Source organism: Necator americanus, chromosome I (assembly GCF_031761385.1).
Source record: "Necator americanus strain Aroian chromosome I, whole genome shotgun sequence".
Classification (NCBI taxonomy): domain Eukaryota; kingdom Metazoa; phylum Nematoda; class Chromadorea; order Rhabditida; family Ancylostomatidae; genus Necator; species Necator americanus.
The window spans coordinates 30,122,824-30,148,756 of record NC_087371.1 but is presented as its reverse complement, the minus strand read 5'-3'; the positions used below and the strand labels follow the sequence as shown (position 1 = coordinate 30,148,756).

Here is a 25,933-nt window from a genome sequence, read left to right as displayed (position 1 = left end):
GTGGTGGTACGGATTTCAGGTGGAGTATCCGTTTACGGGATCGTAGATTATGGAGACCGGGGTGGTCCTGCTCATCTCTCGCTGAATCACTGCAAACAGCCGCCTCCAGAGTGTTGTTTTGTACGATGTCTTCTGTGGCAGCGCGCCACCCTTGCACGCGTAGCGTCCCCTACTGCCAATCGGGGCAGTCGGAATTTATTTTCGACGAATCGCAGGGCGGAGGCGGCGCAAGGGGCGGGGCGTTGCAATAGATGGCGTCATACAAAACAGCATTCTGGAGGAGGCTGTTTGCAGTGATGCAGGCAGAGATGAGCGGAACCACCCCCGTCTCCATAATCTACAAGCCCGTATACGGATACTCCAAAACTATTTCCAAGAATATTGGTTTATTTTTTCTTATAAGAAAGAAAAAAGGTAAGAGTTGAGGATTTTATACATTTATTCATTACTTAGGTTGAGATCTTTAAGTTCGAACAACACGAAACAACATAAGTGAAAAGAAAAAGAAAACTGAGAGATCACCTGAGAAGACAAAGTGAAATAACAACAGGCTTCGGAAGTATGTTGCTAAAAGAGTGATTAAGAAAACAGTGGAGTAACTGGTGACTCGCTTAAATAATCTAGGAAAACAAGCAGATAAGTAAAATGTCGATAAAGATAATAAATTATTACTAAAAATTAATTAGTGATTAATAAGCGATAATTAATTGATTAGTAGTTAAATTAATATTGAGTTATATTGAGTTAATATAGGGATAGATAATAAATTAATACAAGTTAGTAGGAAGAAGAAATTTGCCCTCGTTCATAGGGGTTGAGAACCTCCTTTTTTCACTAAAAAATTTTCTTGATGAGATTTTGACTAACGTTAAGTTCCGTTTAGTTATTAAAGCATTCATCGTAAATAAACAAAGGAAAAGAGAAGATTATTTTTGTCAATATTAACAAAACCACCAAGAATTTTGCTGAAAAGGATAAAGGGTGAGAGGTGATCAATCAACGCTTGCGTTGCGCCGATACGTACGATTTCAATTCAGAGTTGTAAAGGTTAGCGAAAGCCAGTGTACAGCCTATAGGTGGGCTTCTGAGGATCAGCCAATTCGTCACTTCAGTGTCCTCACTCCCTCAAATAGGCCCAGCATCAATTTATCGACCTCTAGAGGAGGAGAGGTTTGGTTTGGTGGTCTAAGGCGACCACGGAACCATCGACTATGGAAAAGTTATTGGAATCTGTCTACAATGCGCTACAACCACTCAGGAACTTCATAATAGAAGCCATCAGAATGTCACATTTTCACCTAAAGATACAAAATCATGAAAATAAGAGGAAGGCTTTCTTCTGGATACAGATCATGGGATTTTCGTGAGGATCATGGGATTTTTGTGCTGACGATTTTGTAGCTAAACAATCGTTCCACCCATCCTTGAGATTTAAAGGAAAGGGATCCTCATTGAGTTATGAAAATGGAAAAAAGAAAATCCCTATATAAATTCCAATTCGCGGAAGTAAGAAACGGTAATTAAGGATTTTCACCCAGGGTCAACACACAGAAGTCTGAGGTTCGTTCATTTGGGTTTGGTTGAATATTGTCCCCTACTTTTAAATGTAATTAAATTCAGGATACTTAGGATAAGTATCATCGATTTGTGGCACTAATGAAACCTATCGGTCCTAACATAACAACATCTTAATAATAACCTATCAATCTCTCAAACTATCCATTTTGCATTTTCTTACTAAATTCCTTTCCTACTTCTTTTTCTTTTTTCTTTTTTCCTCACAAGACAATTTCTAGCTTTTTTAAGCTTCTTCAAACTTTCAACTAATCAAACTTTTAGAATTTTTGAACTGGGGCAATTTCTAAAATTTTAATTTCTAAACTTAAATTTAAGCTAGAAATTGCGTAGCTCATAAACAGTAAGCGTGGTTTTGATTGATTCAGCCCACTTCTCCGACATTTCTGGCCATTTATTCCCCATTTCATTCAGGAAGCTAAGAAACTGCACTTATTTTCTTCTTTTTAATAAATGGCTGCAGCAGCAATGCTTTATTTCCTGGAAAAAAAACTGAATGTGGTCGACGGAGTTAGAGTCCGATTATCAATTCCTGGAGTAGATTTCTTCGCATGGAGCGTGTAAAGTATATGCGTTGGTGGAATGGTACTGTAGACGAGAGTCCTAGATTTGGATGTGGATTTGCGCCCCCATTTTTTGTACGTTACCAGGTGAATGTATTTGTGTGTGCATGTGTGTGACGTGCAAAGGCAATTTCGTAGGCCGAGGCAGTCCACGTCGTCGTCGACCGAACGACGATTAGAGCGACAATTATGGTCGTTTGGTGGGTGCAGGGTTGTGAAGTTGTGTATGGGTGGGTGCTTTGTGTTCAAACTCATCCACACATCAATAATCCTGAATCATTGGCTTCTGAAGAATCCGAAGAGATCCGTTCAGGACCGACGGCTGTACCGACGTACGCCTCGGCATCGTAATCTATGTATGCACATGAGATTGTGATGTGTACGTATGTATGTGTGAGGGAATAGCAAACGAACGATGCGATTCTTTTATTCAGCGCAAAAATTAGGTTCATAACCGTTCTTTGATGTCTGCTGGGAACTTGATTTTATTGGTTCCAGTTTGTTAATTGTTGGATTTTATGTGCGGATCACACGTGCGCAGTTTTACATAATATCTTCGATATTTTTTTAATGTATTATAACTAAATATATCATGACTATATTAATTATTATATATTGTATATATATTTTGACTAATTCTTGATATTATGAACAAATTAATTACAATTAAAAATAAGTTATGATCATGCAATGTGCCTCGAAACATGCGCTGCTCTTTGGTTGGCTAGAGATGAAATTTTAGGATTTAAAGGAAGTAAATTTAGGTAGAAAGAATGTGAAATAATTCTCAGTCTGAGTTAACATCGACGAGGTGGCGTGGAATGGAGGGTTTTCTGAAGGAAATCGGCACAATTTTCACAATTTTACCCAAAGCGGGCAGAAAATACGCGTTACCAGTTAGTATCCTGAAGTAAAGCAGTTCCACGATGACTAATTTGCGCCCTAAAACACGTCTGCCCCATATGATTCCCAAAACTAAACTCAAAAATACTCGAAAGTTTTGTTCCGGCTACGCTACAGGCTTCGCCACTTCTGAATACCAAACTCCACCATTTAATGCCACCTGTATCCGTGCCGCGAGATAGATTGTAACAACAGCTGTTCATGAATCAACAGCTAAACATACTTCTTTACTTTCGGATGCATTTTTGGTTTTTTTTCCCGTAGATAATTGCCGTCTCCGTAGGTACGTAGGGGCTGATGACACATCAAAGAATGCGCTGCATGAAAAGTTGGAGGGCGAAAAAGCGGCAGAAATTCCTTCTAAAGGAGTTGAATTGGAAATATTTTAAGTAAAACTAAAACTTTAATTAGTACATTAAACTAGTAACGCTATACACCTGCTAAAATTCAGAAGTAAAAGTGCTGGACACTAAGCTGGTGCTCTTTTTTTCTTCTAAAAATATGGAATTTCTCTTTGTTCTCTTATTGTTTGTCCAAGACTCATTATTAAAGGCATCACCCCACGAATCTGAGGTGGTACGGATTTCAAGTGGAATATTCGTATACAGGATGGGAGACTATGGAGAGGGGGGTGATTCGGTCCATTTCTTCCTAATTGCCGTAAAAAACGGCCCGAAAGATACGGCTTCAGGCGTTCTGGCGCACTATTTTCTACAAGAAGTTCGATTGGAGCGCGCCAGTCTTGTGCGGCGCCGCATCTTCCCGACCGTTTTTTACGGCAATTAGGAAGAAATGGACGGAATCACCCCCATCTCCGTAGTCTCCCATCCCGTATACGAATACACCACCTGAAATCTGCACCACCTCAGATTCGTTGGATGATGCCTTTAACTTGACGTGTAGGGAAATTAGTCATGTTCCACACTTTTTTTTTTGTTTCCTACTTCACCAAACAAGTACTTTTTGTTATCCTTCGTGTCTTTTAATGATTCCCCATCGAACATTTGTGACACACAGGTGTGAAATACCATTCATTGACTTGTGTCGAGTAAACAGGTTCGAGGAGTTGATTAACGCGTCCTTCGCGTCGCTTTTTACCTTTGCCCCTCGCACCGGTAGTGTACTAGCGAGCGCGGCGCAGATTGCGGAGAAATGCCTTGACAGATCGAAAATCATGGGGTTTTTTTTTTCTTCTCAAATAAATTCGTGTTATGCCCATTCATTTTCCACCATTTATTTATTTTATTATTTATTTTATATTTTTGTTATTTATTCATTTTATTTTTATTTCAATTCATTTGACCTCTTTCCCTAAACCTTAAAGTTACTAAATAAATAGCAATATTAAATAATATAGTAGAAATATTTGTATTAAATACTATAATAAAAATATTGACGCATGCATGTTTCCTGGATTTTTAAAACTTTTAAAGCAAAAAATTATATATTTTGTATCAATAAAGTGAGTAATTCTAAGTACAGTAAAAATGCAGTAAAGAATTATTGAGGAAAAACCAAAACATAGCATTTACAATTATCATTTAAGTATTACAGAATTTTCCTTGCGGAAAAATATGAAAATTCTGTTTTTTTCCCAAAATTTTTCTGAGTTATTTACTCTTTTTCTTGCAAAAGGTAGATCACGACGAAATTCAACCGTTTTCAACTCTGCACCGATGTTACAAAACAAAAATTTGTTCAGAAATTCGTTCACAAGTTCAAAAATTCAATACAATCCTCCAATTTCATAGCCAGATCATGATGAGGAAATTATAAAAATAATATAAAATAAAACTATAATAAATTAAGTTATTAACGAAATTATACGGCACTTAATCTCTTCTACATTACAGAGTCACAAAGAGCATTGTTGGATATTTTCTGTTAGTATTTTTGTTATTTTTGTAGTATTCTTTAAAATGATTCTTCTAGAACATCCTAAGATGTTCTAGAAGAATCATGCGCCAGCTAAATATTTCTTTTTATTAGATTATAGAATATTCGAGTGAGATTTGGCTTCGTGGCTTTGCAAATCCCTCCCCTAGTACACTACCTAACACTTACCTTTGTTTGTTTGTTTGTTTGTTTTGAATCAGAGAGGCTCTTACAAAAAGCGAAACAGTATCTGCTTTATGTTTGCAAAAGAGACGCGTGGAAATGTTATGCTTCTCTTGACTATTGATAGAAAATCCAAGAAAAGCTGGCAAGATCGATCGATCACTTAGTTTTTTTTTTGTGTGTGTGTGAGTGTCCATAAAATAGTCGTTACTCTCATCTGCTGTTGTCAACATCTGTTTAGCTCCGTATTGATGGCTATGTTTCGGCTGATATTTGAAAGCGCGCTTGCTTAAGAAAGGAGATCTTCTGTTCGGCTACAAGTCTCGTTGAGCAACGTGAAATACGGTAGAATCCCGAAAATGTTTGGTTTCCACGAATTTACATGACGTTCCTTTCCGGTCTCGTTTGTAAGTGGGAAAAGGCGCTCATCTCTTGGATATTTTCTTTTACAAATCCCAGGCGATGTGGTGCTTATGAGTTTGATTTTACATTATTTTCTTTACTATATAAAAAGTTATTTGATTTATTATATTTTTTATTTTATAGTTATTTTATTTGTAATAATTTTGCGAAATTTCATCTTAATAGAGACTCGGAAATCCACCAAATTTCAAGTTTGCCCTATTCCGGTCAGTGTTAAGATGGGAATGTTCTAGGAAGCTCCATTCGGAGGCATTACTCCGGGCAGATCAGTGACTAATTAAACTCATTTCCTTTTTTTTTAGTGACCGCAAATGACTGATCCGTATTTTCTTTTCCTATCGCATTTCTATACTTTAAAAAAAGCTATGAAATTTGTTTAGAGTCATTAAATGAAACAAAAACGAAAAATCATTCCTATATAGTCACGTGATGCACATAATTTATTACGCCACAAAATTTTAAGTATAGAAATGCGACGGGGAAAGAAAATACGTATCAGCTACCAAAAGGGGAATAGGTTAAAAATAAATAGGCTGCGTTCACCAAAAGGGGAACAGGTTAAAGGAATCCCTGATCTGCTCGGAGTAATGTCTCCGAATGGAGCCTTCTAGAACACTCCCCTCTTCACACTGACCCAAATAGAGCAAATTTGAAAATTGGTGAACTCCCGAGTCTCTCTATTGAGGTGAAATTCCACAAAATTATTACAAAATGTCGTCTGGATTCAGATGGAATCTCTTCGTACTCGCAAAAGTTTGAATTTCTTGTCTGAGATGGTTTATTTATTTGTTTTTAGAAAAATATCTCAGCATTTTGTTCATGGAACAATGTTTACTTCAAGTTCAAAATGCTGGAATATTTTAAAGAAGTTTTAGATAGGAAGATATCAAAATTAAAATAAAAAGTACACGATAGTAGCAACCTCGTTTCCGGCTCAAATAAAATTATTTCTTCACTTTAAACTTTAAAACTTTAAAAAAAAACTAAACTTTTAAATTTTAAAGACTTTAAAACAATTATTAAAAATTGAAATACTTTTCATTTACGAATATCAGCAATTGGTTCAAGTTTCGTGCAGAAATTCCCGGAAAAACTTCCTGCAACACGTTCGTGATACGAATTCTTTGCTTTCGATTGTTCGCCTGTGTGCGCAACAGGTTTTCTACAAAAGCTACAAGAAGGAAGGAGGAATAATTAGAGGCGCTCTTGCATACCTTAGTCACGTCGTGAACCGCACAAAACCGACCTCATGTTTGAACTCTAAAACGGGATTTTTAATTGGTCCCATAGCTCTTCTTATCGTTCCGACCGTATCTGCGTCTGCACGGGAAAAACGCGATCAAAGTGTATGTAATGGGCGATAAATAAACAGAAACGTTATGGTATGTTGCGAAGAGCGCAAGTAGTTATATGTGAAGTGTGTGCGTTACGCCGGTCGGTTGGTCGGTCGGTCGGTTGGCCGACCGTCCAGCCAACTCTTCGAACGACCGTCGATTATACGTCGATGTCGCGAGCAGTCGTTGGCCTCGCCACTACACATTCATCGCTATCCGAAACGAAACCGTAACAAACCATCCCGACGACGGGGAAAAACGTGATGTTTATATGACATTGCACTCGAGGTGAACTGACGCATCTGACCTTGGTCAAAAGATATTTTCAATGCTGCAAAACTCGCCGATGACATGCAATTATACCATTGCGACCTCGTATTTCCGTCTGATAACACACATTGCAGTATATTTTTTAATAGTGCGCCTACGTGATTTTTAGATGGGACCCTTCGTTTGCCTTTCTCGAATTCCACCACTAGGAAGGCACAGACATGAGGTCCACAACGGAAATGATCATGATGTGAAATGCGTTATACTGGCTCACGAAACAGAAATATCAGCAAGGAAGACGTTGGAGGCGTTTTGGATTCTTAAAAGAAACCCTCCAATGAATAATAGGAATGAATGCTTGTCGATAACGAATAAGTTCTTGCCATTTGCACCGCTCTGTGACCTATAACCGTCTGATATTCTGTGTGTAGATCAAATCATCTGTATCGTCGCTAGTGATCCACACACAGTAATATTCATTCGTTGGGATACTACGTTGAGCAAGTGACAAATGCGTGCAACCAAACCGCCGAACATCCGGAACGCTACGTAAGACTGTTTCAACGTACATTTCCGTTTTCCGGTTTCCGTTTTCACTACTTTGAACTATTCTCGAAACACGGAACAAACGTAGAAACGTAGAACGTAGGAACGTAGGCCTCTGAAGACGGCGAGAAATCCGAAACGTCAGGCAAATAAAGGGTTCCATCTAGAAAAAAAACCTCGCAGGCACACTATTAGAAAATATGGGCAGAGGTTTTAAGAAAAGAGAACGTTTAAATTGCACATTGCCTTGTTACCACACATACATACATACACACATACAAACAAATATCGCATCGAATATCTTTACCATACACACACATGGGACCCTCTCTTTCATTAATCACTTTTTTGATAGTGGAAACGATCGGATCGAACGAATACCCCTTCGGGCAGCACGCCATTCTTCGCTTAATCGATTCTTTTCGATTTTTTCTCATCTATGGATTTGCAATGACCGCGCTTATCATGTACCACACCCATTTCATTGCACGTTCTGCACAGATGTCAGATTATTTATAAACTATCCACAATATTTACTTAATGTCCGACGTCAAAACTTCTGAAAAAAATCTTTTTCGTTGCGTCGAGCAGATTTCTGGGAACGTTAGAGACGACTTTTTTTTTACGACGCCAGCTAAAACCTCAGTTTTCAATTTACACCTATTCCTGAAGGAATCGATTTGTTGTAGATTCTCACCACAACATGAAGCCTTTTAAAATTGTGGCTAACTTGCTTGAAATTTGAAAGTTAATTTGAATACACAGACCAGATTTTCCTCCCATTTCAAAAATTCTATCAATTCAAAAAAAAAACATTAACCAAAGTCTGAAACACTTCCTCTACCAGAGGTAACGATTACGAAACATCGATTTAGTGTGTTCCCCGTAAAAACCATCCTATTTATCCTATTTCGAATGTTGAAGTTGAACATAGTATGCAAAATCGATCGCAAACAGACATTGATTCTGCACAAGAGGAAACCGATCAATACTATTTGTATTGTTGTTATGAATTCTACGAAAAGCCAGAATTTTTGACGTTGTCCTGGTTGGGGAACTCATCACTCATAATTCCCCCTGCACTGAACCAAAGCGGCCTATCATGAGGTCAAAAAGACTTGAGATTATAGCGATAACAATACCATAAAAGCTATTTGAACAGGGACAAAGAAAAAATCACTAAGTGGAGCTGGATTTTGACCGTACTATGGTGGAGAACATGTTTTTATTTTGGTGATTTAGAACCAATCACATTAGAGAAACCAGTTGATGACGAAGGACGGGGGAAATTCACGATGCACACATGTGTGTGTTTTTTTTTTGCTTCGCTCTACTTGTTACAAAAATTTTAAATTGAAAATCACTACTGCGAACAAAGTTGTTTCTATTTTTATTCAGCACAAATATTCATTGTTGGCAGGGTTTTTTTTCCTTTAGTTTTCGACTTTTTTTTTCAAATTGTTTTTCTCTTGTGACCTAAATGAATAATTTGCAAAGCTCTTCTGACCCCGACTTGATCCGAAACGGAGGATTTCGGATTTGAGGGAATACCTCTTTTTTTTTGAAAAATCAGAAACTGCACAGTCCCTACAAAAAAGAAATCGTGTTTGCTGATTAATTGTGTCACATACATCAAAGTCGGTGAATCCCATTTCTGTTCATTTCGCCGTTTTGACTCGTATTTGACTCAAGTAATCAGGTTAGTGGAGTAAAGGAATAATGCGATAATTTTAGCTGGTCGGAGAGAACTTCTCGTACAAGTAAATCTTGAATCTTAAATCTTAAGAATAGGTTCTTCACTGAACGTAAAAGTATTTGTAATTCTCGACGATTCTACGTTCCACGACGTCGTCGTTTTTTTTTTCTTCTTTTTTTTTCTTCCCGAGCGGAAACGTTAAGTGCGAACGAGCAGCCAGGCAGCCAGCGCCTAAAAGGCAGTTTGCATTCTCTGAGGTGTGATGTGGTGGTATTGAGAAGAGTGTGAATCATGTGTGTAAACAAAGGATCGAGCAAGTAGTGGTGAAAACGTTGGGCAGAGGTGTCATTCGTACGTACGTATCGCATCGAATACTTTGTATAGCGTTCATAGTTTGGAGATAACCGCTCAGTCGATCGTCTTAAACTGGTTACAACAGAACAAAAAAAAAAGGTATTTTCTATCCCGTATTTATCGTCTTAGCACGAAAACGCCACGAAAAATCTGACAATTTATGATTCATCAGTGTGATTCACAAAGGTGAGGTTCTGTACAAATACCTAATAAACGATGTATTTCAACGAAAATGATAATTTTATGTACTGATGATGGTAACTGAGCAGTTCAATTATTTCTTTTTGAAAAAAAAATAATTGAACTGCTAACTGCTGAGCTAATATGCTGCTGACCCGCTGAACTCTCCACATTGGATTAAAGCGTGGACAGATAATCATTTTGGATTTCTTCCCGAGCTTTATTTGAATCTATTTCTACTTGAATTATTTTAAATGAATTTGAGCGTTTGATCTATTTTTATTTTGAATTTTTGATCTTTAAAACTTTCCCATCTCCTATATTACGTACAAAATCTACAGCCCCCCGTATATCACTTGAATAGGTGTGCTACAAACGCGCAGTGGACTGAATGAGAAGCAATTTATTTCTTTTTTTAATGATTCACATTTCAACTAGATTAATAACGCAAGATCCGATCTAAGTCTTCTTTTTTCCCATCTAGGAGAACATTCCAAAGTGCGGCTGATCTTGAAACTTAAGGTGGAAAACGATTTGAGTTTTACTTGCAGTGATCACCACAGCTTGACGTGCGGTCGTCTCAATTAATCAAAAAAACAGAATCAATGACAATTTCGAGGATTTTTGAGAGATAAAATTCCGTAAAAGATTGACTATTGATTAAATATTAATACTATTGATATTAATTAAAAGGCTGATACGAACAGCTTTACAAAACCCGGCTCACTGCGTTGATAGATAAAACTGTTTTGGAGGATGTAAAATAATTCTTTATTTATTTATTTATATGATCGTTAGAGATACTGTGGATCGATATTAACTTAAGGGCTGATATCAACTAAAACCGGCTCATTTCGTTAATAGATAAAACTATTTTGGGAGGTGTAAAATAATTCTTTATTTATTTATTTATAAGAAAACACCCTTAGGTATGCCATAAAACAGAAACAAGGGGGAACTGTGCCCACTAGAATTTCGCCCAAGTTTTAAATAGAAAGATTCGCCCTTCATGGATAATTCTACTAATAATAATACTAATAACTACTATATATACTACAACTAATAATATTTACTACTACTTACTACTTACTTATTAATTACTGTTGTTATGAGGTGTACGTTGACGAAGTTTTGTATCCATCAACACACATCCTAATTTTCCCATTAAAACATCATAACAATTCCTGATCATTGAGGTGGTTTGAGATGTAAAATCAAGGCTTACGACAGTTAGTCGATCTAAAAATATTCACACATACACATGTTGACTACCTCCACAGCACGTCCCTATTACTCTCGTACACTACTTCTTCAGAGACTAATCCAGAAAGCTGAGGAGAAATCCCCCCCGCCACGCTGCTTTTGACAGTTACCATGGAGCTAACACGCCCCGGCCCCGGCCCCAGCCACAATCCCTCTCCGTCCCTTGTTTAAGTCGACGAGTCGCCGGTCCGATAGAAGCTTGCAATAGCCCCCACATACACACACCCACTTGCATCATTCATTAATGGAATTGCAAGCTAGTTCTCGGGACAAACTCATCGTTTTAGAACGCTTCTTCTAGGAAGGTTTCGATGGACGGATAACGATTGTTTACGCCAAAAATATGAAGAGGATGAGCACAGAGGCTACGAGAGGACTAGAGCACACACATTAAATTCATAAGAAAATAAAGCAGCTTAAAAATCCCTATGATACCGGATAAAACGGCTTAAAACGTTCTCTCTCTCAACCGACCGGGAATAGCTCAATATCAGAATCAGTGACGGATGTCAGCTGTGTAATTTTGTGCACTCATTTCACATTTAAAACGTATTTACTCTGTCTTGTTGAAACTGAATGGTGAAAAGTGCAAAAAAACATGTTTAATTTTTTTCTCGAAACGGTTTTCTCTTTTGTACCATTCATATATTTGATTTTAGAAAAAAAAAACAACAGAAAGAATCTGATTTTTCTATTCATGTCGGAGAAGTCTTTGTAAAGTTTATTCTGAAGAAATCTACAAGTTAGTGGATGTTACAAGGTAGTGGGGATGTTGGAATTTTCTTGAAAGAAACGGGTACTGCAGGAAAAAATTGGTAAAGCAAGCCGGGAATTTCTTTCAAAAAAATATTGAAGATGTAAAACGTATTTCTTGGTTGAGTCACCACAAATGTCTATTTTGATATAGTCAAGATATTTTTTCAATTATTGTATTAAATAATAATTATTATATTTTATTATATAACTTTGAACGGAAGTGGCTAAAATTAATCCCTGAGATTTTTCTTTCTCCCCCCTGCGCGAGAGAAGATGCAAACCAAGAAAATTTTTGGCGAATCAAAATGTTCACAGCTTAAAATATGGTTTGAGAATCTTTCCTTTCCTTTGTTCACTGTGTTTGAAGCTGAGAGAAATTTTCTTTTTCTTTGTCCAACTGTGTTCCTCCTGGATTCGATCATTTTCTCCAACCGGAGTTATCAGGAAGCTACGATTGGAAGCTACGATCATCTAACACTATGGAAGACATTATCAGTTCTGATGGGTTTACAATTTGTGGCTGACAAGGGGCATCCACTAAAAGGCATCTGTTCGAAATCAAAGTTACCAATTACTCCCGTACTTCATTTTTCGACTGGTAGAGCAGGGAAAATTCATCTAATCGAATTCTTATCTTAATCCTAACCACAAACAAATCTACTATCACTTTTTGGCGCTCACTCGCCACTGAAAGAGAGTTCGTAGAAGTTCAAAACGATGAAAAACGTCCAACTAGTTCCAACAAATTCTTGGCACTTAATTCCAAGAAATTGCGAGCAATTTATCGAAAAACATTACTGAGTAAACAAAAAGGATGAAGTTTTTTCATTGTAATATCAAATTTTGCACGTATCGCTGTTTCCCCCTGCGAAATGGTGAAGGTATTTGCAAGAACTAGAACCGATAGAGTCTTAATTAAATGTTTTAGGATCTCAAACATCCGTCGTAATGTTTTTCGTAAAGTACGTACGTAATTCAGAAGAAATGGACAGAAAATGCGCACTTAGGCAGAATGTCTCATAAAAGACTTGAAGGCGCAAATCGTTGAAGGGAATTCGCTGCGGATCAATGGGTTATGAGGTCATCTACGCAAATAACTAGAAAATGTCTGCGCTTTAAAAAAAAAAGTGGTATTGAAAAAACCTTAGAAAGAGAGATGATCCTCTGAGCGAACGGTATACTTCTGAAGAAATTCTCCATGAGTCCATTGTTTTATGTGATTATTATTGAGCACCTTCCTATTTGAGTTGTTTTTTTTTCGTTAGTAAAACAACAAAATCTCATCCGTGTCCTTGAGGTGGTATGAGAACCAGTTAATTTTGTGGATCAACTTGCTTTTAAGATGTAGAATTCCCTTAAGAGATGGTATAGCTCTAAAGAAATCCTCTATGAGGTTGTTCTATGTAATTATTGCAAAATTTCGATCCAACCTATATTAAATGGTGATTAAACTTCATCAACCAGCGAAATTTCTGACACCACACACGAAAATGAGCGGATTAGCAGAGGCTCGTTCGATCGCGGTGGGGCTCCGAAACAAAATAGAAGGCCATTGCGCCTGGTGTGCGGATTATGATGTAGACACTACTAATACATAAGTAATGATAGGGCCACATACATGCACTGCTAGAAAGTGCTAGAAATTCGATCGTTGCGGAACCGAACACTGTTTGTAGCCGCTTCCACGGGAATGAGCTTGTTCGACTGAAACGAATGTTAAGGATACTTGAGCCGGCTGTCTTCGTCTTCGCTGACTGTCCAGTTCCTCAGCTTCAGTCAGAGAGGAGGAGGAGGAGGAGGAGGAACTAACCGCCAAGCGTTGACGATCGCACCGCGCGCACCCCACTTCTCGGCTGATCACTTGCTTCTCGTGTGCATAGTGCTGCGAGTATTTACACTACATACACACGTACACGTGGTTGTTTGCGCATTATATAATTGATGTCTACATGAACACAAGAGACACAAGACCCCTACAGTACCAAGATTTCCACACCTGGTTGATTTTCAACTACGATTCAAGACCGTGAGACGCGCCGATGAAAACCCTGGTTTCGTCGATCTCCCTAATAATGTCACAAACACTCCTGACTCATGACCCTCCATATAAGCGAGCGACTCGCCTGCTCAGTTTGAACGAATACACCTCACTTAACCTTGAGCGTCGTAAAGAGTAAAGTTCACTCATGTTTCTGTCTTGTTTTGTATTTTATAAGTCATTAGAATACATGGATGTCGAAAAGCAGTAAAGGAAACGTGTTCGGTGAAGGAGGAACCGAAAACCATTTACAATTACTGAGGGTGCTCCCCTTTTTACAGCTAACCGCCCCCATTTTCCTGGACATAAACCGTGACCTCGACATTACCAAAAGACCAGAAAACATTAAAGTATGTACTTAGTCGAAACGAAATTGAAATATATTTTCCATGCTGTGCAAGTACACATGCATTACTAACACTCGATACAGCTCGTATTCCTTAGCTTTGAACTGAACTTCTCAAGGCTAACACTTCAGAATTTCTGCCAGAGAACCACAACGAATTTCTGTAATCACACACTGGAAGCTGGGCTGAGCGGGAAAGATTTAGAACTCCTTTTCCCTTGGTTTCTTCATATTTTTGAACTCTACAGTTTGTACGAAATCAGAATTCCAACGCTTCGCGCGGTTTCATCGGAACGAGTTTCATCAATATAGCTATATAAAAATTTCTCTGTAAACATCTACACTGTCTGTACCAACTCTCAAATGTACACTGTACGTGAAGAAAAGTGCCCCGTATGGAGAGAACCATATCAAATTCTCAAATCAATCTCACTTTCAGTTTAAAGTTAAAGTTTTAATTATTGTAATAAAGAGATCTGTGAATAAATGATTCTGTTTCAGAAAGACATGGAAAGTCTTCGATACGAAATCTCTTGGAAGGACGAACGTATCGAATATCTACAGAAAACACTTGCCGAAATGGAAGACTCGTTACCGAGTTCATCAGCTGACCCTTATCCCCCCTAAATCCGGTTGTTCTTGTATCATTTGACCAGACTCCGATTAAAAAAAAACGTCACTTTTCGCACATTCCGAAAAATCACCTCAGAAGATTTTTCACCACCTGCTATCTCTCTGACGATGGAAATGACTCAAAGCTGCTAGCTCCAAGCGACATAGTGCATTTGGTCATCTGCTGCTGTGCTTTGCTGTGCGCCATTGGTTGAGTTGTGCTTATGTGTGTACGTGTGTGTACTGTGCTTCTGTGCTCTTATGAGATAGATACAGACAAATAAACAATCATATATTCGAAATAAACAGAAGAAACATTCAAAAAGAGGAATATTGCCATTGAATGTACATGTACAAATGCATAACACACAGACAATATAGTGAATGCAATGAAATATGCTTTTCTCTGCCACTACTGGGAACTTTGGAATGCTGCAATATGATGCTTAATTTGAATAGTGAGTGTGGTAGTATAGACGATGAGAGAGAGAGAGAGTGATAGCTGTAATTATAACGATTCCTGAACGGAAAAATAAAGAGAATTGCTTCTCAGCTGTACCACCACACCCGCGTAACAAGAACAGAATAAGGTGGAAGGTGACCAAAATAACAAGTGAGGCGGCATTTGGACCCTATAACAACCTTTCGAAAAACGGTCATCACAGACTGCAAGTACACGAGAGATAAGGAAATGCATGGAAAGAAAATTAATCCGATTTCTGGTGATCAGGAATGGGTAGGGGACTGGATCAGCCGCTAAGAATCTTCCATGGCGGAACCAAATGGTCGAACTTAGCAACTCGTCCAGTGCCCCCGCTGTTATTATTACAGATCGCTGAGATCGTTCACTGGTAAAGCTCCATTGTTTTATTTCTAACAAGAATGAGGAGAAATGAGGTACAAAAGGGGAAGTGTGGTGATTTCCTTCTTCTACGGAAAAAGGTGTGCACTGGACTGACTGCAGTGTGAGGAAGAACATCCAATGGAATAGGAAAAATTAAACTCAGGAACGAAGTGTCCATCTCGTACAAAGTATGAAGGAAAGTACACACATACACAAGGACGATGACAACCGATCGGACAACTTCTTACCGCGACAAACTTCCGATCGATTGCCGAAAAGCGGGTAAAACGAATCGATAGGGTACGATGCAAGATGCAGATGCTACACAAAATGCTAAGAGATGCAGCAAAAAGTTGCAATCAAAAGGAAAAATATGGCATAAACTACAGAAAAGTTAAGTAAAAAAAGAAAGGGAAATCACTCAGCCGTTCACATCAGCCATCTTATTACGAGCGTACTCGATCCGTAAACCACCACGTTCAGAAGAACCCAACTGGAAGCCTTGTAGTGCCATCATCGCACTCGTCGCTGAAGCTAGCGACGAGTATTCGATGAAAGCCACAGAGGAGCCGTTCTTCGTATGCATTCGAAGTCTTGTGAAGCCAGCAAAAGCCTTGAATACAGACCGCAATTCGTCTTCGGTTACACCGGGACTCAAATTCGCAACAAACAATGTGGAACAGCCCTGAAGCGCAGGATTCTGCGCTCCAAGTCCCAGCGCGGCCTGAAATATTGCAGCGTTCTGGTGATATGCACCATCAGACTGCAGAATACCGGCAAAAGGCAGAGATTGAGCAGTAGCAGGGAATCGAGGAAGACTGAGTGAAAGCAGTTGATGCTGGTCGAGAAGTAGCGGATGTTGATCAAGAACGATAGCTTCGGCGGGTTGGAGCGGTGCCAAGAATTGAGGCATCGTCTGTAGGGAGGGTGCCGCAATAGGAATAACGGGCGGAGGTGATTGTTTCGGCCGACTGACCTTTGTATTCGATTTGGCGAGTTCAAGACGTAGTACCTGCGCACAGTCCGGATCGAAACGTACTCCTTGTAAGGCTTTACGAGCATCGTCCGCATCCTTGCTGGTCTGGAACGTCACGAAGCCCACCGGCGATGTGGGCTTACCGTTTTTCGCCGTCATTTTGAGCAATGAACTCTCGTAACCACGGTAGGCACGGAATAGTAGGTATAGTTCGCGAGGTTTCGCATCCATTGGCAGACCGGACACGAACAGCGTACGAACTTGCGAACACGACTCAGTACTGACGGAATTGAGCGATTCCATGGAAATAGCGGACGCTAGCTTGCCGCCATCCATCTCGGCAGGCCGGCAGGTAACTGGCCCTCGCTCTGCGTCGCCGCGCGTGAGGCACGCGCAGCGGCCACCACGCCCCTTTCGCTACGGGGCACCGTTGCCCGGCAACCTGCGCTCTGATGAAGGCACCTGGACAACTACGGTGACATCATCGTTCTTCGGAGTCGGGAAGCGTTTTAGTGATGATCGTGATGGTTGTTAGTTGATGTCTGCGGCACTTCTTAATCAATTCTCCCGCTTTTCCTCGTAGAATGTTCTAGATGTGGCGAGTCCAGGAGGTGATTTATTCATCAATTTTCTTGCGGTGTTTTATCCGCATATATATTTGGCGAACGTGCACGTGGGTACACAAAACAGATGAAATGGCTGATAATTTTCGATGATTGGTGCAAAGTGCAAGTGCAACTTTCCTTCTTTTTACCGAAAGGTTGTGTTCTGGTCCAGAAAGGTTGATCCCATTAACTTCTACAAAAAAAAGAAAGAATTTGCACTGGAGGGGTTTTGAACGGTGAACTTTACAATGATATATCTACAAGAACACAAAACAACAAAATAAAAAAATACACATAAAAAATAAATAAATAAAATAGCGGAAAAATGTCCAGTTTCACAGATATTAAACACACAAACCTCTTGACACAGTGTCTTAACTCCAGAATTCCAGAAATTCTCCTTGGGGAACATGACATTTAAGCAATAAGGCTGAAGAACAAGAATAAAATAAATACATCAGAAAAGAAAAATATAAACGTATGGAATGCAATAAATATAACACAATAATATAACACAATAAAGTAGAAATGTAATAAAGCAAAATCTTAAAGTCCAACCAAATATTTCCAGACGAATCAAAATTGTCGTTGAATAAAAATGGTCAACGATATTAAGTAAGAGACTGAAGTGCATAGTAAAAAAGAAGAAAGAAAAAATACCAAAAGAAAAAAAACGAGCGGATGTCAAAGGCAAGGAACGCTCAATCCGCTCCGAGTACGGTGGATCTGCTCAGGACCTATTGCGCAGTAATTGTGTAGGCCAAGTATAACTGAAATATGGTGCGGGAGCTGATCCACTCAGAACCCTCCTTTAAAGGCGTATAGTCGCTCAAGCGGACCTCAGTTTAGGAGTTTCACGGTGAAACTACCTTTTTGCTGTGTTGTTTAGCTGGTTTTATTCTTCACTCTTGTTTATCCTGTCCTTCACGGTGTCCTAGATGGAAGTACAGTAAGTTTAGTGCTTATTGCTCCGTCTCATCGTCTTGTTTCTCTAGAATTTCGTCTACAAAACTGATGTGGAAAGGCAGCGCGGAAGGAGACTCCAGGCGATTCTCGAACTTCGTCACAGGACCTGAGCATGAAGTTAACAAGTGGTTCTCGACCATAATGCAATTATGTATCGGGGGAATCTATCGTGCCGCTGGTCCTGAGCAGAACCGCTGTGGATCTTGGACCACAATCACTTACAAAACTTGCTCTTTCGCGTTTCCCTGGGGAAAGAGTAAGTTTTTTTTTATAAATGATTGTATTATACAAGGGTAAAAGCTAATTTGATGGAATACAACGTGTGTCCCATGTGGACCTTCACCCAGACCGTACTTTTAACCCTATGTTACTCAGTTCTATCTCTATCTGGATAACATCATTCAATCATCCGGGATTGATGGCATTCCCACGATAACGCTGTATCGTCGATTAAGAACTGCGCACACCTCGTGACCCTTGATGTGACCCCTTGTGCTTGGTGGCTACTATAGTTGAGTAGATAAGGAGTAAACTACCTCAACGAGGTCCACACATAAGCGGGAAGTTAAGAAGGTGCTGCCTCCCCAATCCGATCGATATCTTATCTGCTTTGGCGACTTTGAATTAGCACTGGCCAGGATTCTGCTAACCGCTAGCATTAGGAAATCCCTTGTCGGCACTTGAAGACCACTAATCTCAATTCTGATTGGTTCCAAGGAACTCGTCCGGCGGCATTTCTTGCTAGGACGCAAAAAAACGACGACGCGAAATTACACAACTAACGTATGGAACAGGGTTTCGTTGATTCGAGTGTTCTTCACGTATTCTATTTTCCAACAACTTGATATCCTAAGTTTTCAGAATGTATAAGAAGGAATTGTCCTGACTTTGAGAGATGTTCCTGAAAAAAGGAATGCTTGGGCCTAAACAACCTGAAGTTCTGCGCAAAGTAGCACAAGGGGACCGTTACTCATTCCTGCGGACTAGATGGAACTAGCGAAGGTCCCACAGTGATCACAGCTGCGTACGCATTTGCACCAAGCACCAGGGGGTTTTGACGCGACTGCACGGAAGTCTCGATCCACTTTTACGGATCAGTCGGAGAAGTGGGTTTTTCCTTCTTTTCTTGAGTTTTTGATAATTTTCATCGTGAATCAGGGGAGAAATTACTCCACAGCTCAAAAGTAGGTCGTATAACGTCCTCATTGATCTGCCCTGACGGTTGCCAGGTTGCTATAACCTTCATGATACATCGTTGCTGTAGGGTTCTCCCATCAATCGTCATGATCATCTCCCGCTTTCGTTTTTCTCCCTCATCACACTTTACAATCCGTCCACAGCAAAAAAAGAAAACTGACCCAACTTGCTTTGTGAACCAATCTTATCCCTACTGGTGGTCGTCTCACGATTCGGTCAATTCGTGCGTCACCCAATCAATCAATTTTTTTTCCTACCGTGGTCGCATAATGTGGTCGACTTCTTCCTTCTTTCTTATTTCTCTTACGTTTCTTCCTCATCTACATTACTTCAGCCTTTTTCTGCAATTTTCATCGTATTTCTAGTCACCAAGGAGAGATTTTTGTTCAAAATCTAGAACATTCTTTATCCATGCACTTTGTTCTTTCTTGAAAAGCAGAGGAATTCTTACTGCAAATAGGAACTTCTTTTCATAATGGTTATTTGAAGATGAGACTAGGCATTATTTTCTTTGGGAATATAAAATTAAAAGAATACCTGTGTTCTTAATTATGTACCGTTTATCTTTACATTTTTTACACTTTACATTTTTTTCATTTACATTACATTTTGCATTTAATTAATTCACTTTTAAACACATCTAAGTGTGAACCAGTAATCGTAGGACATCAACGTATTGTTGAGTCAAAATGACCTGACCTTCGGTGCAATTGCGTATGTTGTTGCGTTCGCGACGGGACCTGCACTCGCTCGAATTGGCGCGCGCGAATTGCAACGCTTACGCAGTTGTATGAAACTTTGCCCAGACTATAATCACACAAAAGAAAGAGTCATTTCATCTGATCTGGATGAAAAGGTCTTCCTAGGAAATTGCTTTTCCATATCCTGAACACTTTAAGGATGACCTGACCAAGGGCTTACTCGAGCTAACATAACCCGGACGAAAGTATCATGAGGTACTCCTGGTGAACGTTACCAGATGAAGGGAATCTAGCGGGAATTTGCCAACTATTATTATACTTATGCGACTAACCAGCAATACTCGACGATATCATTGAACCTGGAGCTAGCGCAGGTCCCACCACGAAAATGACGCTCTGGGCCGTTTTTTTCGGCAATTATGAAAAAATGGACGTAATCACCTCCCTCTAAGTAGTCTTCCATCACGTATACGAATACTCCACCTGAAATCTGCACCACTTCAGATTCGTGGGATGATGCCTTTAACATATCTTTCTTTTTTTTTGGAGGGCAGGTGTAGCGCAGTCGGCAAGAGATTTCGCTGTGACCGCACGATCGATCGATGTTTCGAAACCACTCTAATCCCAACCAAGCTTTTCATCCCCCTGGTGTCCGTAGATTGGTACCAGAGTGGCCTGAGCGAATAAAAACACTGACTTAAAGGCATCACCCCACGAATCTGAGGTGGTGCAGATTTCAGGTGGATTATTCGTATACGAGATGGGAGACTACGGAGAGGGGAGTGATTCCGTCCATTTCTTGCTAATTGCCGTAAAAAACGGCCCGCAAGATACGGCTTCATTCGTTTTGGCGCACCATTTTGTACAAGAGGTTCGATTGGAGCGCGCCAGTCTTGTGCGGCGCCGCATCTTCCGGAAAGTTTTTTACGGCAATTAACAAGAAATGGACGGAATCACCTCCCTCTCCGTAGTCTCCCATCCTGTATACGAATACTCCACTTGAAATCTGCACCACCTCAGATTCGTGGGGTGATGCCTTTAATTCTGGATACGCAACAATAACCAAGTCAGTCGCGTTCGTTTAGGGAGCAGATGCCGAGTGCTGTTTACGTTAGACACACACACACACAAACACTTAAAGTGCTATATAATTCACATGTTCTCGTCCCGAACTAATCATACCGGCATACTAGTTTCTGGAATTGGCGTTTGGTGGACTGGAATCGATGTGTCATAGCGGAAACACGTAAAAAATCTAAATTCCCTGATAAGTTTCTATATTTAGTGGTCCTAGGTGTGCGAGTTCGTTAATTTTAATTTCCTTTATGACTTAATTTTTCTTCTTCTTTCTTTTAGGATATTTTTTCATACAAAACTTTGAAATTCACAGCGGAAGAAAGCGTTTTTTTTTTTCAAACAGAATCTTTAGAGATTACGTAACCGATGTGTTTTCTTGTTTCTTTTGTTCGGCTAATGTTCGCCTCAAAGCATTTATTTCGCTTGAGATCTGGTATTTCTGGATATATCCTCTAATCTCTCCTAGCTCCTCTACTGAAGACTTCCGTTCTTCTTCCCATGTAGTTCTGTTTTCGATTTGTGGTTTTTCTAAGTTATGATCAATGTCCCCGAATGATTGATTGGAACGAGTTTATCAAGTTTTCGCTTTATGCTGCGGTTTTTTTTTTCGTGGATTTGCAGTTCCTTAGGGAATCTTCTCTGGAATTTCTTCTTGTCAAGCCATACTCAATTAACATCAGCACCTTGTTCCCATCGTAGGTCAATAATCGCTCAGTGGTTGCGATTAAATCAAATCATGCAAATTTTGGGGATCAATAGGTGGAGTGAGGGAGGCAAGGGAGGCAGGCAGGTCGTCGTGCGGTCGTCATCACCTCACCACCACCACCACCGCCGCCACCGACCGACCGATCCGCGATTGCATCGCTCGCTCGGTCAAGGCCTCTCACTCATGAGGTAAATGTCGTACTATACGATCCTTGAGAGCGCGAGCGAAGGGTCTGGGTCGCCGCCGCCGACTGCCGTCGAGAAAAAAAGGAAAGCGTCAGTCAACCTTACTGGATACAAAGTCACACCTTGACTAGGCAATCGGCAAATAACGAGACGATTGGGGAGAGAGGGAGTGAGGTTTACGTCGTTGGATTCAGGCCTCATGACTTCCCAGTATAACATAAATTGTCGAGTCAGTTCCTACGATCGTAGAACGCGACAGCATTTCCGGTTTTTAACTACTCTTCAATGATGGCGTTAGTGGTAGAAGTTTAGCGATCATATTTTCTGGATGAATAGGTCTATAAATCATAATTTTTTTGAGAGAGAAGTAGGCTACAATTCTGCCATGAGTATGTGCAACTTATTTTCTTCCCTACAAAATCTTATAGTAGCAGAAAAAGATATTTTATAGTTTCATTTGACAGCAAATCTCTTCCTTTTTTGAAAAAGAAAGGAATATTTCAATCGAACATTCAAATACCATAAAATTTTAAAATTGATTACAATCTGAATATGACAGAATTTCATATTGTAGGGAAGAAAATTATTAATTATTAAATTATTTATTATTGATTATTATTGATTTCAAGGAGAGAGAGAGCAGTTTTCGGACGATCAATTATCATCAGTGTTTTAACGTCGATCTATCGGCAACGGATGCGACAAGAAAAGCCCCGAGGGAAGTGATCTCGTTGACCGGACATTCCACCTGATCCTGGAGGCAGGGAGGCATGACACCCCTTCTTGCCCTGTGTGTGTTCGGCGAATTCTTCGATCATTTTCGTATAACCTATCGAAATTATGGATCCGTGCTTACTTTGTATAGGAAAGAAGCGGTAGTAGTATAATAATATAATAATACACTAATAATCAAAAATAAATAAATACAACAATACAATAATGATAAATGAAGTCCTTTTTCAATGAATAAAAACAACAGACTCCTTGCTACTTTACTCCGTAGTAATTTGGCAAACCACCTCTAGTATCAACGAATATTTCATGTCATTCGATTTTTTCGATTTTCCTTTCCAAAACTTGAATAAAACTTTACGTGAGATATGTAACCACAGTAGATTTAAAGCTTGCTAGTTCAGAAAGGGATATTATTGATTGAAATTGATTTGCGGTCTGGTGTCGAAATCAACTCCGACTACTATTATCCGCAAATGTTGACGCATGCGACGTTACTTTCCGGTATCCGCTCGCTCGTTCGCCAATCACTCGTTTTGGAACGGAATGGACGAAAACGTGTGAACAATTAACAAACCATGGAATGTTTTTGAACTTTTCGGATAAATTTTGTAAGCAAAACGTTCTCTGGAGGACATTTTTCGGGGAGGAAACCGCGAGCGCTATGCGTCTTACAGTGATGCGGGTGCTTGCGTTACGCATGCGTACGATTTTATACACAATTTCACCTATAAACCCGTAATATCCGCATATGTGGTAGGAGCAGTTATAGAAATCAACTGAACACTGAGCCAAAGTATCCAGGACTACACTCAAGCATTTCTGTTCGTTTTTTTTTTATTATTTTTTTACCATTTACATTTTTATTCTATTATTATTCTCGGATGAGTTTTGTAAGCAATTATTATTATTCATTATCCATTATTTTTACTTTATTTTTATTATTATTTAATTATTATTTATTCTTATTATTTCTTTTGAAAATTCCAAAAAGGAGAATATAAACAAAGTGTATAATAAAATATAATAATAGCATAAAATACTTAGATAAATTCAGTATAGTGTATAATATAAATAAAATACAATAAAATAAAATATAGGAATTATATGTGAGAAAATGTAATATAATCTGTAATATGAATAAAATATGTGTAATATTAATAAATATATACTATGTATATAGAATATAATAGAAATAATATAATATAATAGAAGTAGAAAATAATATAATAGGATATAGAATATTAATAAATATGTATATATGTATGTAGTGTATGAAATTTCTTGTCTTTTGGTATCGTTGCAACTTTGTGGCGGAACAAAAAGTGTATAAACATGGACACGAATAAATAAATAAATATATATGCATATAACGTGTTTTCTTTTTTTTGTATGGTTCCTAATTTGTGACAGAACAAGAAGTGATCTACTCACGCAGCAGTACTAAATCTGCTCATAATATTTATTTGACACGGGAGAAATAATCAACTAATATGTTCCATGTAATTTGTGGGAAATCCGACGCGAGACACAGAATCGAGAACTGCGCCCGTCGAGGACGGGTGGTTAACGTGTGTTTTACTGTTTACGACGACGGAGGTGAATTCCACACACAGGGACGGAGGAACAGAGGATCACGGTAATGTTTTCATGGATTTATGTATGTCTATGTAATCATATTTGTTTATATTATATGTTATTTATCGCATATATAATATATTATATATATTATATATTATTATACATTATCATATCTTTTTTGCATATGCACATATATTACATATTTATATTGCGTTTTATTTCTTTTACTGTATTTACTGTATTTCTTTTGCTGTTGTATTTGTTTGTATTTTTTATTTTAGGCATTATGCATATTATTTATATTATGCTTATATTTCTTTCATTGTATTTCTTCTTATATTTCATGTGTATTTTTATATAATTTGTTTGGGCATAACTTTATCCGTTGATTTATTATCAGATTGCTTTGAACAACAGTGAAATATATGTATAGATAATAATAAATAAATAAAATAATATTATAATAATATATAAAATGATATATAATAATGAATAATAATAAACTACGGTAGCTGAATTTTTATACACTAGGAAATGGAGAGAACTTGAGGAAATATAAAAACTATAAAAGTATTTGATTTCTGAATTATTCAAAAATTTGAAATCTGGAATCGGCTCGAATTTTTAGACACTTCAAATAACGTTCGAATGATATTCGAACATTAAGTGAAACATTCGAATAATTTTCCGTTCCACGACACAGAGTCAGACTTTGAAATCGTGAGAAATTAGTTGAGTGATAAGGTGAAAAAAAAAACTTCAGTTCTGCTACTGTTCGATGGAAAAAGTGATTGAAGAGAAAAAAATCCTTCTTGTTTTTATTTCTATAATTACATGCAGGATCTTCCATTTCATACTGATACATTATAATTTATGTGTACGACTGTTATTATTCGTATTTTATCACCAATATGATTTTCACTTAATATCTGGTGAAAGGACTTTTGCGAAAGTATGTAGAGCTGATTTTCCGTGAACATTTTCTGAGAATTATAGAAAATACTAGAAATTTCCTCCTGAAGAACCTGGAAAACCTAGGATTTCTTTGTACCGCACATAAGAAACTATGGTTATGGGGAGACGTCTTGCTTATTCTCGATTTGTTCAGGGTTCTAGCATGAGTCAGTGGCGATTTCACTCGAAATGAGGTTCATTCAAGTTCGTCTGTGCCTGAAGTTCATTTGTACGTAAGCGTAGAAGATCAACACAACCACTGACGACAATTAATACAATAAAAGATGACGTGAAACGATTAAAAGACATTTGTGAACCGGTTATGTCTACGAGTGGAACTCGACTACACTCTACTCTAATTCGCTTACTCTGTGTACTTTGGAAAATGTAATCGGGAGAAATTTAAAGGCGTCACTCCACGAATCTGAAGTGGTACGGGGTTTCAGGTGGAGTATTCAGCACATGACATTGTAAATTACGGAAAGAAGGGTG

General features: G+C 38.7%; 2 protein-coding genes across 3 annotated transcripts in view; one reads left to right on the top strand and one right to left on the bottom strand.

Annotated features, from left to right (window-relative positions):
* Positions 1-14,932, top strand: part of RB195_007311 (uncharacterized protein) — a gene marked incomplete at both ends in the record, with an annotated part of 39,138 nt that extends 24,206 nt beyond the window's left edge. For both annotated transcript variants that reach the window (XM_064180866.1, XM_064180865.1), the window contains one exon: positions 14,807-14,932. In XM_064180866.1, coding sequence (XP_064037701.1) covers positions 14,807-14,932 — 126 coding nt within the window. The remainder of the gene's footprint in view (positions 1-14,806) is intronic.
* Positions 14,933-16,182: 1,250 nt separating this feature from the next.
* On the bottom strand, positions 16,183-17,073 carry RB195_007310 (uncharacterized protein; the record flags this gene model as incomplete). Its single annotated transcript, XM_013437565.2, has 1 exon — positions 16,183-17,073. The coding sequence occupies one exon, from the start codon at positions 17,071-17,073 to the stop codon at positions 16,183-16,185; it is 891 nt and encodes a 296-aa protein (XP_013293019.2).
* Between the last annotated feature and the right edge of the window lie 8,860 nt (positions 17,074-25,933).